The sequence below is a fragment of the Schistocerca americana genome, chromosome 10, assembly GCF_021461395.2.
Source record: "Schistocerca americana isolate TAMUIC-IGC-003095 chromosome 10, iqSchAmer2.1, whole genome shotgun sequence".
Lineage (NCBI taxonomy): Eukaryota > Metazoa > Arthropoda > Insecta > Orthoptera > Acrididae > Schistocerca > Schistocerca americana.
The window spans coordinates 163,651,121-163,664,346 of record NC_060128.1 but is presented as its reverse complement, the minus strand read 5'-3'; the positions used below and the strand labels follow the sequence as shown (position 1 = coordinate 163,664,346).

Sequence of the window (13,226 nt, the reverse complement as noted above, 5' to 3'; positions counted from 1 at the left end):
TTCACTCCGCAGCGGAGTGTGCACTGATATGAAACATTCTGGATGATCAAAACTGTGTACCGGACCGAGACTCGAATTCGGGACCACTGCCTTTTGCGGGAAAGAGCTCTACCAAGATGGTAGAGCAGTTGCCCGCGAAAGGGAAAGGTCCGAGTTCGAGTATCGGTCCGGCACACAGTTTTATCTGCCAGAAAGTTTCATATCTCAAATATCATTTGGTGAAATTGCATGAGGCATTTAAAAGGTGTTAATTTAGAGGTTCATTGCGTAAATATTTACTCAATCTCAAATATTAACCTTCGTAGTTTTAAAGATATTGAAAATATTGTTGTCATTGGATGTCCCTCATTTTTTTGAGATAGGGGATGTGTTCAGATTTGCTCTATTGTTTGACTGTGATTTACTGTCGAATTTCTAACAGTTGTAACTTCACCATCTTTCAGCTTGTCTCACAGTCCGCCATTGCTGGTGCATTCTTCATCCTGCTAAGTGAGCGACCACTGTCCAGCTAACCCCTTATGGGATTTTCCCCATTCCATTTATGGCAACAATTTTCGTCTTCATACCGCCAATACCAGTTGTTCGGGCGTCAGTCACAGTTCTTTGAATACTATAGTATTCAATAGTATCCGAAGAACTGTGACTGACGCACAAACAGCAGGGACTTATATGCACTGACAATAGAAAATAGTGCATTGAGAATGGCGAACTACTAGCCGAAATCTGGATTTGCTTTATAAAATCTACAAAGAAGGACTTATTGCTGCAGTTTATAATTTTTAAAGTCACTTAACATTCGATGAGTGCACCAACTTTCCGAATCTAAGGTAACCAGATGGTCATTTAATGTCGTTCTTTAAATTAATCGAGGGTTTAAAGCTTACACAGAAGTAGTCAACAAGCACAACTACATATTATTCATTTCAAACTTGTTGCTAGGGGAATAGGGAGAGCACAACTATAATTCTAACTCATTGTGTCAGTAAATGCTGATGTCAGACTTGCCTTTAGGCATTGAGCTCATAATGGCTGTGTGCCGAAAAAAGACTAGTAACGTGATAAAACACTTTTCAGCTCACTTCGTCTATCACTACTCCTCTCCTTGTCGATTACGTATTTTTTCATCATGATAATCTGTCGATGGAGTACATTAGGCACAACGGATAGAGGTGTTACTATTATTGAATTATAGCAAACGAAACTGTCTCACGAGATTTGAATAAACCTTCTACGCTCGTGAATGTTTTATCCTTGGACGACATTCTCTACTTGCGAGTTAATATTCAGTATTCGTCCGACACGCGAGCGATCACACATGTAGACTCCAATGTTACGACTGTGACCGTGACGCACTCAAAAACAAAAAGCCGTAAAACCGATTGTACAACAAATAGATAGCTTAACCCAGTGTTATTTTATCTCACAGAGGTTGAATTTCTTCTCGTATCCATCGATATTCAGTAACAATGACTCCACACACTAAACCAGTAATTAGGACTTCTTTCCGATTCTTGTTTGGGGTTTGGGTTGTTTGGGGGAAGGGAGCGAACTACGAGGTCATCGGTCTCATCGAATTAGGGAAGGCCTGGAAGGAAGTCGGCCGTGCCCTTTCAAAGGAACCATCCCGGCATTTGCCTGGAGCGATTTAGGGAAATCACGGAAAACCTAAATCAGGATGGCCGGACGCGGGACCGATTCTTGTCCAATACGAGAAAATTACCTCGTCGAACGGGAAGTTGAACCCTAATCTTCCTTCATTCTCTACACAGTGCCCTTTGAGGCCAGTTGAGGAGGTACTTGACTAAGAAGTAGCGGCTCCGTTCCCGAAAACTGACAACGGCCGGGAGAGTGGTGTGCTGACCACGTGCCTCTCCAAATACCGGAGGCTGAGGAAGTCACGGCGGTCAATAGGTTCCGTTAGGCCTTCGAAGGCCTGTTCCGAGGAAGTTTTATGGGACCATCACGAATTGCGGTGACTAAGGTGTGATTATTGTCTTAGAATAAATGTGTCATTTCTGTTCGTCTCATTGCATAATTCTTTTAGTTAGCTTCTGTAACGTAGTGCAGTAGAGCTTTCTACGAACGGCCCAAGTTTCATCGAGATACGTTACTTGGTAGTGACATCTTGTGAAAGTTACTTGTGTCCTTAAGTTTTGCACACCAGAGTACTTGTTCACTTTGCATGTTCTGAAGTTAATGTCCCTCTCACAGAACATCGACTGTGATGAGAAGTTTGCGGGTCTCCTTTTCCAGTAATTAGCACGCAAATTCATTTAAGAGATTTACTGAATGTTGCCATTTTTGTCTCAACACTGGTCATAATACAATCAGCAATGAATACTTTGAATTATGCTTCTAATTGGAACGCAAGTGACGAACCGAAACTCTTTAATCTTAACGCAGATCACAGTTTAACAACACTGTATCGTCAATAAATATCCGGCTAAGTTAACACACTTCAACTGAGACTGCGAAAATCCGGAACCACTGACGTGGCAGTCACGACACCTCTCGTCGACGGAAGTACCTCGTCAACCGCAGTGGAGCCTCTGTCTTTTTCTTTTGACAAATCAGAAGCAAGGAATTCCTGCGCTATCATATAAGGTCGTGCTACGATCGCCCACTGAGACGTGGAGGCGCTGTCTCCGTGTGAACAGCCGTTTCTTAGCTTGCGACGCGATAAGCTACCCAGCAGCAGTGCTTGGGAGATATTCCGCAACATAACGACTCACCGTGGGCCAATTAGGAGTAGTGTTACAACTGATTAGAGTGGTATATGTTCATTACAGTGCGCCGAAGGCGACATACAGCGGATAGGCAAAATAATGTGAACATCTGCACTTACATGGGAATGATTCACTAATGAGGGGTTGACGCCCATTTGCCAGTAATACGGCTGCTGCTATTCTTCTTCGAAGACTGGCATACAATGACTGCATGGTGTTCAGTGAAATGTTATGCCACTCTTCGATCAGAACCTCTTCTAACTCCTGTAGTAACGAGGGAGGCGAAAATCTGCTCCGGAGCCTGCACTTCAATACCGTCCACAAGGGTTCGATAATGTTGAAGTGCGTGGACTGTGCTGGCCAGGAAACAAGCTGCAGTTCAGTTGCATGCTCCTCCTACCACGATTGTGCCGTCCTGGCTTTGTGAATGGGTACATTATCGTCCTGAAATGTGGCATCATTGTTTGGGAACAAAATTTGAATCATGGGGTGCATCTACTCTACTAAAATGTTCACATAACCGTTGGCTTTAACATAGCGTTTCACATTAATGATGGGACCAGCAGAATACTATCATATGGCTGCCCATACCGTCACACTTCCATCTCCATGCTTAACCGCCGGAATCAAGCAATCGTGATTGTAGGCTTCTTTTGGCGTTCTCCAGAAGTAAACCTGCCCCGATGTAGGAAATAACGATAAAGTTGACTCGTCGGATAGTATGACGTGTTTCCACTGACAGCCGCCCGGGATTTATGCTCCTGACACCGTATTTTACACTTCTTTGCGTTGGTTGTCGTCATTGTTTCGGTATAGCAGCTCGTCCACGGATATTCGTTTTATGGAGTTGTCGGCGGACAGTATCGATACATACGGAGTCTCGAAGATTTGTGTCGTTTTGACACAAATCGTTTGGTGCACGACGATCTCTGTCATTTGGTTTTAATTTGCGGCCACTGTTGCGTTTACACGATGATGTCTTTCCATGTTTTGCGTAGGCTGTCATGACTGTTGAAACAGTTGCTCTTGAAACATTCAACAATTTGGCTGTCTCGGTTACTGATGCTTCAGCTAATCGGGTCCCGACAATCTGCCCTCTTCGGAACTCTTTTAGGTCTTTCATTGCACGTCGACCTCGGCCTCTGAACGCAAATACGAAGTCTGCACTACTCGTAAACAACCTGCACTGATATCTAGTCCGTCGTGAACTACGCGCAGTCCAGCGCGAGATGTGCCTTACCTTCTTACTATCACTGTTCGTATTATTTTGCGTATCCCCTGTATGTTAGAGGTACCTCTATGTATGACCGCGGCGCGGTGTGTTGTAGCCCACAAGAAGGTGCGCGCGTTCATAACGCACGGCGGCCTGCTGAGCACGCAGGAGGCGACGGCGCGGGGCGTGCCGCTGGTGGCCATCCCCATCTTCCTGGACCAGAAGCTCAACGTGGCGCTCGCCGCCAAGCAGGGCTACGCCGTCAGGCTGGACGTCCACAACATCACCGAGGCCTCCATAGAGTGGGCGCTCAACGAGGTGCTCACCGTCCCCAGGTCAGCTGTAAACGCTGTACAGGCGCTGCCACTTTAACCGACCACTGTGCGTATCACATTGCAGATACACTCCTGGAAATTGAAATAAGAACACCGGGAATTCATTGTCCCAGGAAGGGGAAACTTTATTGACACATTCCTGGGGTCAGATACATCACATGATCACACTAACAGAACCACAGGCACATAGACACAGGCAACAGAGCATGCACAATGTCGGTACTAGTACAGTGTATATCCACCTTTCGCAGCAATGCATGCTGCTATTCTCCCATGGAGACGATCGTAGAGATGCTGGATGTAGTCCTGTGGAACGGCTTGCCATGCCATTTCCACCTGGCGCCTCAGTTGGACCAGCGTTCGTGCTGGACGTGCAGACCGCGTGAGACGACGCTTCATCCAGTCCCAAACATGCTCAATGAGGGACAGATCCGGAGATCTTGCTGGCCAGGGTAGTTGACTTACACCTTCTAGAGCACGTTGGGTGGCACGGGATACATGCGGACGTGCATTGTCCTGTTGGAACAGCAAGTTCCCTTGCCGGTCTAGGAATGGTAGAACGATGGGTTCGATGACGGTTTGGATGTACCGTGCACTATTCAGTGTCCCCTCGACGATCACCAGTGGTGTACGGCCAGTGTAGGGGATCGCTCCCCACACCATGATGCCGGGTGTTGGCCCTGTGTGCCTCGGTCGTATGCAGTCCTGATTGTGGCGCTCACCTGCACGGCGCCAAACACGCATACGACCATCATTGGCACCAAGGCAGAAGCGACTCTCATCGCTGAAGACGACACGTCTCCATTCGTCCCTCCATTCACGCCTGTCGCGACACCACTGGAGGCGGGCTGCACGATGTTGGGGCGTGAGCGGAAGACGGCCTAACGGTGTGCGGGACCGTAGCCCAGCTTCATGGAGACGGTTGCGAATGGTCCTCGCCGATACCCCAGGAGCAACAGTGTCCCTAATTTGCTGGGAAGTGGCGGTGCGGTCTCCTACGGCACTGCGTAGGATCCTACGGTCTTGGCGTGCATCCGTGCGTCGCTGCGGTCCGGTCCCAGGTCGACGGGCACGTGCACCTTCCGCCGACCACTGGCGACAACATCGATGTACTGTGGAGACCTCACGCCCCACGTGTTGAGCAATTCGGCGGTACGTCCACCCGGCCTCCCGCATGCCCACTATACGCCCTCGCTCAAAGTCCGTCAACTGCACATACGGTTCACGTCCACGCTGTCGCGGCATGCTACCAGTGTTAAAGACTGCGATGGAGCTCCGTATGCCACGACAAACTGGCTGACACTGACGGCGGCGGTGCACAAATGCTGCGCAGCTAGCGCCATTCGACGGCCAACACCGCGGTTCCTGGTGTGTCCGCTGTGCCGTGCGTGTGATCATTGCTTGTACAGCCCTCTCGCAGTGTCCGGAGCAAGTATGGTGGGTCTGACACACCGGTGTCAATGTGTTCTTTTTTCCATTTCCAGGAGTGTACATACAGAGATAGTGAGACAGACGGGGGGGGGGGGGGGGAGGGGGGTTGTAGCAGGAGCCTGCAGGAAAAGCGGTCCGCTAGCGCAAGATGAACGGTAGGGGGCAGACACCTCCTCGTAGCCGAAAGTTGTGAAGTCACAGCTCAAGGAAAGCAATTACACCTGGAAAAAAAAACAAGGTGTGGTCATAAAACTAACAGCAATACCAGCCCTCGGCGGCAAAAAGGAGTCTTGACCCAGGTTTCGGCACTGCTACGAGTGCCTTCATCAGAAATAAAACTCTGAAACTGCCATGTCACACATTAAACTAAAAATCAAGCGATAAAGCTTCAGTCACAAAATTTGTAAAACGGAATACATAAAAGGCAAGCAAGAATACATAAAACGCTTGCCTTTTATGTATTCTGTATTACAAATTTTGTGACTACAGCTTCATCGCTTGATTTTTACTTTAATATGTGCTACCGTAGCTCGACGCATATGAGCAGTCCATAGTGCCTTGCCTTTTATGGATTCTGTTTCACAAATTTTGTGACTAAAGATTTATCGCTTGATTTTCAGTTTAATATGTGACATGCTAATCTGACAGTTTTATTTCTGATGAAGGCACCCATAGCAGTTCCGAAACCTGGGTCAAAAGACTCCTTTTTTGCCACCTGGGGCTGGTTATAAACGGTCGCTGACGACGCGGCCATGTACAAAATTTTAGGTGTGACCGTCCGTTCGTAGTTTATGGTGGTTGTATGGACATAATTGTTCAAAATTATACCCCTCTTTGATGTGGTGTGCACTATAAAGATAACCTCACGACATCACTGGAATAAAATTGTGACTTCACAGAGTAATATTGTAAGTGCTATGGCTATGAGGATGTCATCCGGCTAACCCCTTCAATTAAACATGCCAGACGCATTAACAACAACGCCGAGCCTCTGTCAATGCAGGAAAAAGGCAGAAGAAAAGGAAGAGAAATAAGTATGGCTGTGAGGACTCCAGAACACCTAGTCAAAAAGTTTTAATTTTCTTTTATACTTTTAACGTCAAAAAGCCACGTCTGTGACGACATTACACACACACACACACACACACACACACACACACACAGGGCACAATGTGCACTATTTCGACCTCCTCTCCTATGATTGGAGGAGAGAAGAGCGAAATAGTACATCACACACTTAACGTATCTGAAACGGGAATAATGACGAAAGTGTCAACTATGTTTTTATTATTGGGACTTCAATACTGGCCCACCAACTGCATCAATTAATTTCATACATGTTGAGGCTTAGAGATAGGTATCGTAGAGCTAACATGACCAGGCTTAAACTGCCAAAAATACACGTTAGCTAAAATACTATCCTATGCAGACAAGCACACAAACAAACAGGTAGTCTCATGTATTGGAAGAATGTAAGTAACTTGACCCCTTATTGATGTAAGTCACAATACACCATTGAGGTAAGTACTTCCACGTGCAAATTGTTCTCAAGGTAATTTAGTAGGGACAAAGATAATGCATGATGTTATACATAACAAAAATAGAAGTGATAAGACTGATTAACAATTTCCTCTTTTATTACAAATTACTCTGGCCTACTAGAGGTTATGTACAGTGACAATCTGCGATGGAGGAGGCAATATTTACCAACTGGAACTATGATTCCAAGGCTCCCTACACGTTTATAGACCATATCTGCAATAATCAAGTATAAATGACACCCACATCTAATAAAAACACGCAGTGTGAAAAACACTTCACACACACAACGTAGCCAAAGACAACAGATCGTGTAGCAGTTGAACTGCATATTTTTTCATAATACTCGACAAGAACGTCTCTGATGTTTTGACGCATATCACAGCAAAAGATGCTGACAGAAGATCGTGCAACAAGACAGATTCACAGACTCGATATCTTGAAAGCCTACAAGTTAGATCTTCAGTAATGCTGTACATAAATTAAATGATGTTGAAGCGTGATGTATGTATTGTAATAACTTAGACAGAAAGCTTAAGTGCAGAAATATTTAATGGGAAGGTCCGCTCTGCCTGAAAAGTGTGGTACCAATATCGAATTTTTTGTTTTAGACACAGCTTTTAGACGTGAGAGTAACATTGGTAATTCTTGGGGCGTTTTAAGCTGTAAGATAAATCTGTAGTAGTGCTCATGCGTTTTGACACCCATATTTTGATCAGTGTAAAAATACAAAGATGAACGTACTGTGCAGTACAGCTGTCTCCTAAACTATAACTTATTTAAGTAGTGTCAATATTTGAGCTGTGTTTATTTTAATAAGTAATACAGACAATTTAGACAAGGAAAAATTTAAATTTAAGGTTCATACTCGGAAATAACACAACTTTATTCATAGATATGCGTAATTATTTTTTGCGTCTTCTGATAAGCAGCTTGCACCAATCTCTCTCTCTCTCTCTCTCTATATATATATATATATATATATATATATATATATATATATATATATATATATGAAAATTCAGACAAATAAAGCTGTATTATTTCCGAGTATGGATGATTTTGCAAGCACTATGGACCGCCCTGGAATCGGTGAGGAAAGGAATATATGGGAGACACTGACATGAAGAAGGGGAAGGATAATAAAACATCTATTAAGACGTCGGGGAATAATTTCTATGGTACTAGAGGGGCTGTAGAGGCTAAAAACTGTAGGGGAAGTCAGTGATTCGAATACATACAGCAGATAATTGAGGACGTAGGTTGCAAGTACTACTCTGAGATGGAAAGTTTGGCACAGGAGAGAAGTTCGTGGTGGTCCACATCAAACCAGTCTCGAGACTGATGACTCAAGAAAAAAAGTCATAACAGAAGGCGATTCAACACATGACCGGTTTCGGGCCTCTGCACATCTTCAGGTGGTTTACGTTCATTTGCAGGTTTCCACACTCAGTGTCGGTGATCACAGTTTAAAACGAAAGCAAATATAGTGATGATGACGAAATAGACACAAATGATACATTTCGAATAGGCTAAGCGATAGGTGTTGTAAATATTACACGAGGGTCGTTCAATAAGTAACGCCCCACATTTTTTTTAAAAAAAAGCCATTAATATACGTAGAGAAACGTCCTTGTTGGTTTTGTTCTGTGCGCCGGTGAAATTTCGAACCGTTTTGGCAGATGTCTGAGCCGTAGTACAGAGTAAAAATGGCGTCTACATACGTCTCACGTTATAAGCAGGGTGCTGTTATTGTATTCTTGTGTGCAGAAAAAGAAACCGTGGTGAACATCCTTAAACGTTTGTGCTCAGTGTATGGCGATGTTGCATTTGACAGGAGTACAGCTGGGCGATGGGTAAACAAAGTTACAGCCTCAGGAAATGCAGAAGCAGAGGTCCATGATCAGCCACGCTCGGGACGTCCTGTCACATCCACTGCTCCAGTCGTGCTGAATCGTGCAAATGCCATTATTCGTGCCGACCGGCGCATCACAACTCGACAATTGGTTCTACAGTTCTCGGTCAGCTTGGAAGTGTGTCTGCAATGATCGAGGCTCTCGGATATTCAACGAGGTGCTCACGGTGTGTTCCACGAATGCTCACAGTCGACTACAAGGTTCAAAGAAAGTCCATTTCATCTGAATTGTTGGAGCTTTTTGACCGACAGAGGCCTTTCGGCCACGGATCGTTACGGGGGACGAAAAATGGGTGCACCACTTTGCGCCGGAAACAAACGGCAGTCCATGCAGTGGCATCATCCTCATTCACCACAAAAGAAGAAATTCAAGACAACCCTCTCTGCCGGAAAAGTCATGGTGACAGTCTTCAGTGCTTGTAATGGCGTCATTCCCGTGGATGTAATGGCAAGAGGATCAACCATCCATTCAGAGGCATACGTGAAGACTCTGAATAATTCAGGAACCATTTCCGACGTGTTCGATTGGACAAGAATCCAGTAGAAACCTTGCTCAAACACGATAATGCACACCCACATACAAATCTGAGAACCCGGGAAAACATCGCCAGATTGGGTTGGACATCATTGCTTCATCCACTCTGTAGTCCAGACTGGCACCATCGGACTTCCATCTCTTTGGCACGCTTAAATATTCTCTACGGGGAATACACTTTGAAGATGACGAGAGTGTCAGTCATGCAGGACGAGAGCTTTTACCAGCAGGGAATACATGCTCTTACACAACGTTGGCGTACGGCCATAGAAAGTGGTGGAGACAACGTAGAAAAATGGGACATAGACAAGACATGTTCATGTATATTATCACTTAATGCTGACTGTTAAAAGTAAATATGTTCTGAAAAGTGCGGCATTACTTATTGAACGACCCTCGTAGTTCTCACAATATAAATTGGGGGAGGGCCTAAATAACGATTATATTTAAAACAATTATGTCCCATAATGGAGAGGCTCTTTGCTGTTGGCGAAAGGCCCATCAACTGCCATGACTGAGACCTGCATATGTCACTAAATCTATAGCTTTAGTTCTGAATATGAGTAGCTGCTGTGCAGTTTTCTGTGCTGAAGCATATTGTACCAATGCTGTGCTTCGCCCACGTATTGGCTGCTGTGGATTTTTTTCTATGTACGTTGCCTTTCATGCTTCGTAGGTACCGTGAGAGAGCCCAACACCTGTCGCGCATCTTCAACGACCGGCCGATGCACCCACTGGACGAGGCGGTCTACTGGACAGAGTACGTGATCAGGCACCAGGGGGCGCCCCACCTCAGGTCCGCCGCGCTCGACCTCTCGTGGTACCAGTACCTGCTGCTAGATGTCGTCGCTGCGCTGCTGCTCGTGTTCCTGGTGGTCAGTTTTGTCATACGGGCTGTCATCCGGCGTCTGTTCAGAGTTACACCTCATCCAACGGGATTCGGATCGCGTGAAAAATTTACCAAGACAGACTAACAGTGTCGTTCTCAAAACTTGTGTTGTGCTACGGCTTGTGTTGTGCCAAAGCAATCTTCAAATGTTGTGTTGAAAACCAATGTGCGATATTTCATGTTTTTCATTGCCAGGAGAATAAATGTTTTGCTAGTGATGTGTTATACTTTTTCTGTACTTGCAGTCCTGATAAAATCGTTCAAAAATCAAAAAACTGACTCTGAGAACACTAGGTTCACATAAAAACATCGAAAAAGTCACGTTTGTGAGACACAAATGTCGTACTACACCGATTTTCTAAATCGGTCGGCTTAAAATTTCTTTTGGTAGTAAATGTGTATTATTTATCACAAAGGTTGACCGGTTTTGACCTTCTGTTTTCAAATATATGCGACATAAATCTTATAATAATTACTGAGTTGAAATAAAAGCGTTTCACTTTTTGGCAGGGTCTTTTTACGCAATTTCAATCGCCAAATTTCTTTTCCGCATTTGGAAATAATTTGTTGTCTCTTACCCACTTACGAAAAAAACGATCGTCGTAATAGAACGTCAAAAATCGAAGCTCTCTCGGAATTGATTAGTACATGCTATTCCACATTGGAATGGGCGAGAAATAGATTAGATTAGATTCAGTTCTCATTCCTTAGACCTAACAATGAGATGATTCTCATGGGTGTGGAACAAGTCAGAAATCACAACATATAAAAATTTTAAAACATAATACTCACTACCCTGATAATGTCAGTAGATTGCCAAAATATGTGAATACAGTACAGTATGCTGGAATTCCTAATATTTATAGAATTAATACACTGTCAGAATGAAACGTAGTTATGCACTTTTACTAAATTTATCATATACAAAACTCCTAATTTTGACTATTGTCACCAAGTGTTGTCAAAACTGAAATCTAACAGACATTTTTACTTAAGCTGGTCTAACAGTCTTCGTTAAGACATTCATTTATAGAATAGATGGAGTAGCCTATCAAAAAGTCTCTCAAACTCGTTTAAAATGTGCTTTGTCTGAAACGAAGTTGTTAATGGTTGCTGTCAATTTATTGAAATGTGTGTTTCTGAATACTGGAACCCTTTTTGCACCAAGGTAAGTGATTTTAGGTCGTTATGTAGATTGTTCTTATTCCTACTATTGATACTATGTATTTAGCTCTTTGGTTAAAATACAAAGTTCTTTCAACAGGTTTCTCATGATGTTCTTGAATTTACACCACAAATGTGTCTTCTTACACGCTTTTGCACACTAAAAACTTTTGCTCGGTTTGACGAGTCGTATAATTCCGTATGTCATAACAGAATGAAAGTTATGAAAGTATGCAAGGTTTTTTTTATGTTTATGTGTCTAACATCTGACATCATTCTCACTGCAAATACAGACTGGTTTCTTTTTTTTTCTTTTCTTTGCATTTTTGTTCGTTGTTGATCGTTGGGTTTGGTCGTTGCGGACGTCACATGACATCCGTTAAAGTTCGTTTGTTGATCCTTCCACTCAGTTTTTTATTACAGAGGCCAACCAGCTGTCTGACCGAACACGCTGAGCTACCGTGCCGGCTACGTTCAGCAATTCTGTGGTATGCGCTTCCCAACTGAATTTGTTATCAAATTGCAAACACAGAAATTTAACACCGTTAACCTCTTCGATCTGCATGTCTTCATTTGTTATATACATGCTGAAAGGAAATTTCTTTCAGGTTCTGAACTGCATATAGTGGGTCTTTCTAAGTTTAAGGACAGTGAACTAGTTTTAAGCCATTTATTAATGTCAGTGAAAATTTGATTAGCAGTCATTTCTAAATCTGTACTTGAACTGCTACTTTGCTACTTGTTTCAATGTTTGCATCTGCAAACAAAAAAGCTATGGATCTGGCAATGTAACAAATAACAGGTCATTAATGCACACAAGAAAAAGCAACGGACCAGAGATGGAACCTTGAGGAACATCACATGTAATGGCCATATATTCGATGGCTACATAGGACTCAACTGGCAGCAGCAGTGCACCCATGGGCTGGACGTGAGTTGCGGGGATTCACTAGCTTGCTATCACAGTCTCCCTCCCGCCCCACCATCACAAACCCAGAACACCGTCTATCCCATGATGCGTCATTGGAGTCTACAGTACCATTCAACCTGAAACTGATTTGTGTTATCGGTAACAGTACAATATCCATGCTAGTAGCTAGTTTCGAAATACACTCCTGGAAATTGAAATAAGAACACCGTGAATTCATTGTCCCAGGAAGGGGAAACTTTATTGACACATTCCTGGGGTCAGATACATCACATGATCACACTGACAGAACCACAGGCACATAGACACAGGCAACAGAGCATGCACAATGTCGGCACTAGTACAGTGTATATCCACCTTTCGCAGCAATGCAGGCTGCTATTCTCCCATGGAGACGATCGTAGAGATGCTGGATGTAGTCCTGTGGAACGGCTTGCCGTGCCATTTCCACCTGGCGCCTCAGTTGGACCAGCGTTCGTGCTGCACGTGCAGACCGCGTGAGACGACGCTTCATCCAGTCCCAAACATGCTCAATGGGGGACAGATCCGGA

The 13,226-nt window shown here is 44.2% G+C and overlaps 1 protein-coding gene across 1 annotated transcript in view; it reads left to right on the top strand.

The window, feature by feature from the left end:
• Positions 1–10,668, top strand: part of LOC124552328 (UDP-glycosyltransferase UGT5-like) — a 90,398-nt gene extending 79,730 nt beyond the window's left edge. The window contains exons 5-6 of the mRNA XM_047126599.1: positions 4,055–4,274; positions 10,371–10,668. Of these exons, the coding sequence (XP_046982555.1) occupies positions 4,055–4,274; positions 10,371–10,668 (518 nt within the window). The remainder of the gene's footprint in view (positions 1–4,054; positions 4,275–10,370) is intronic.
• Positions 10,669–13,226: the final 2,558 nt, after the last annotated feature.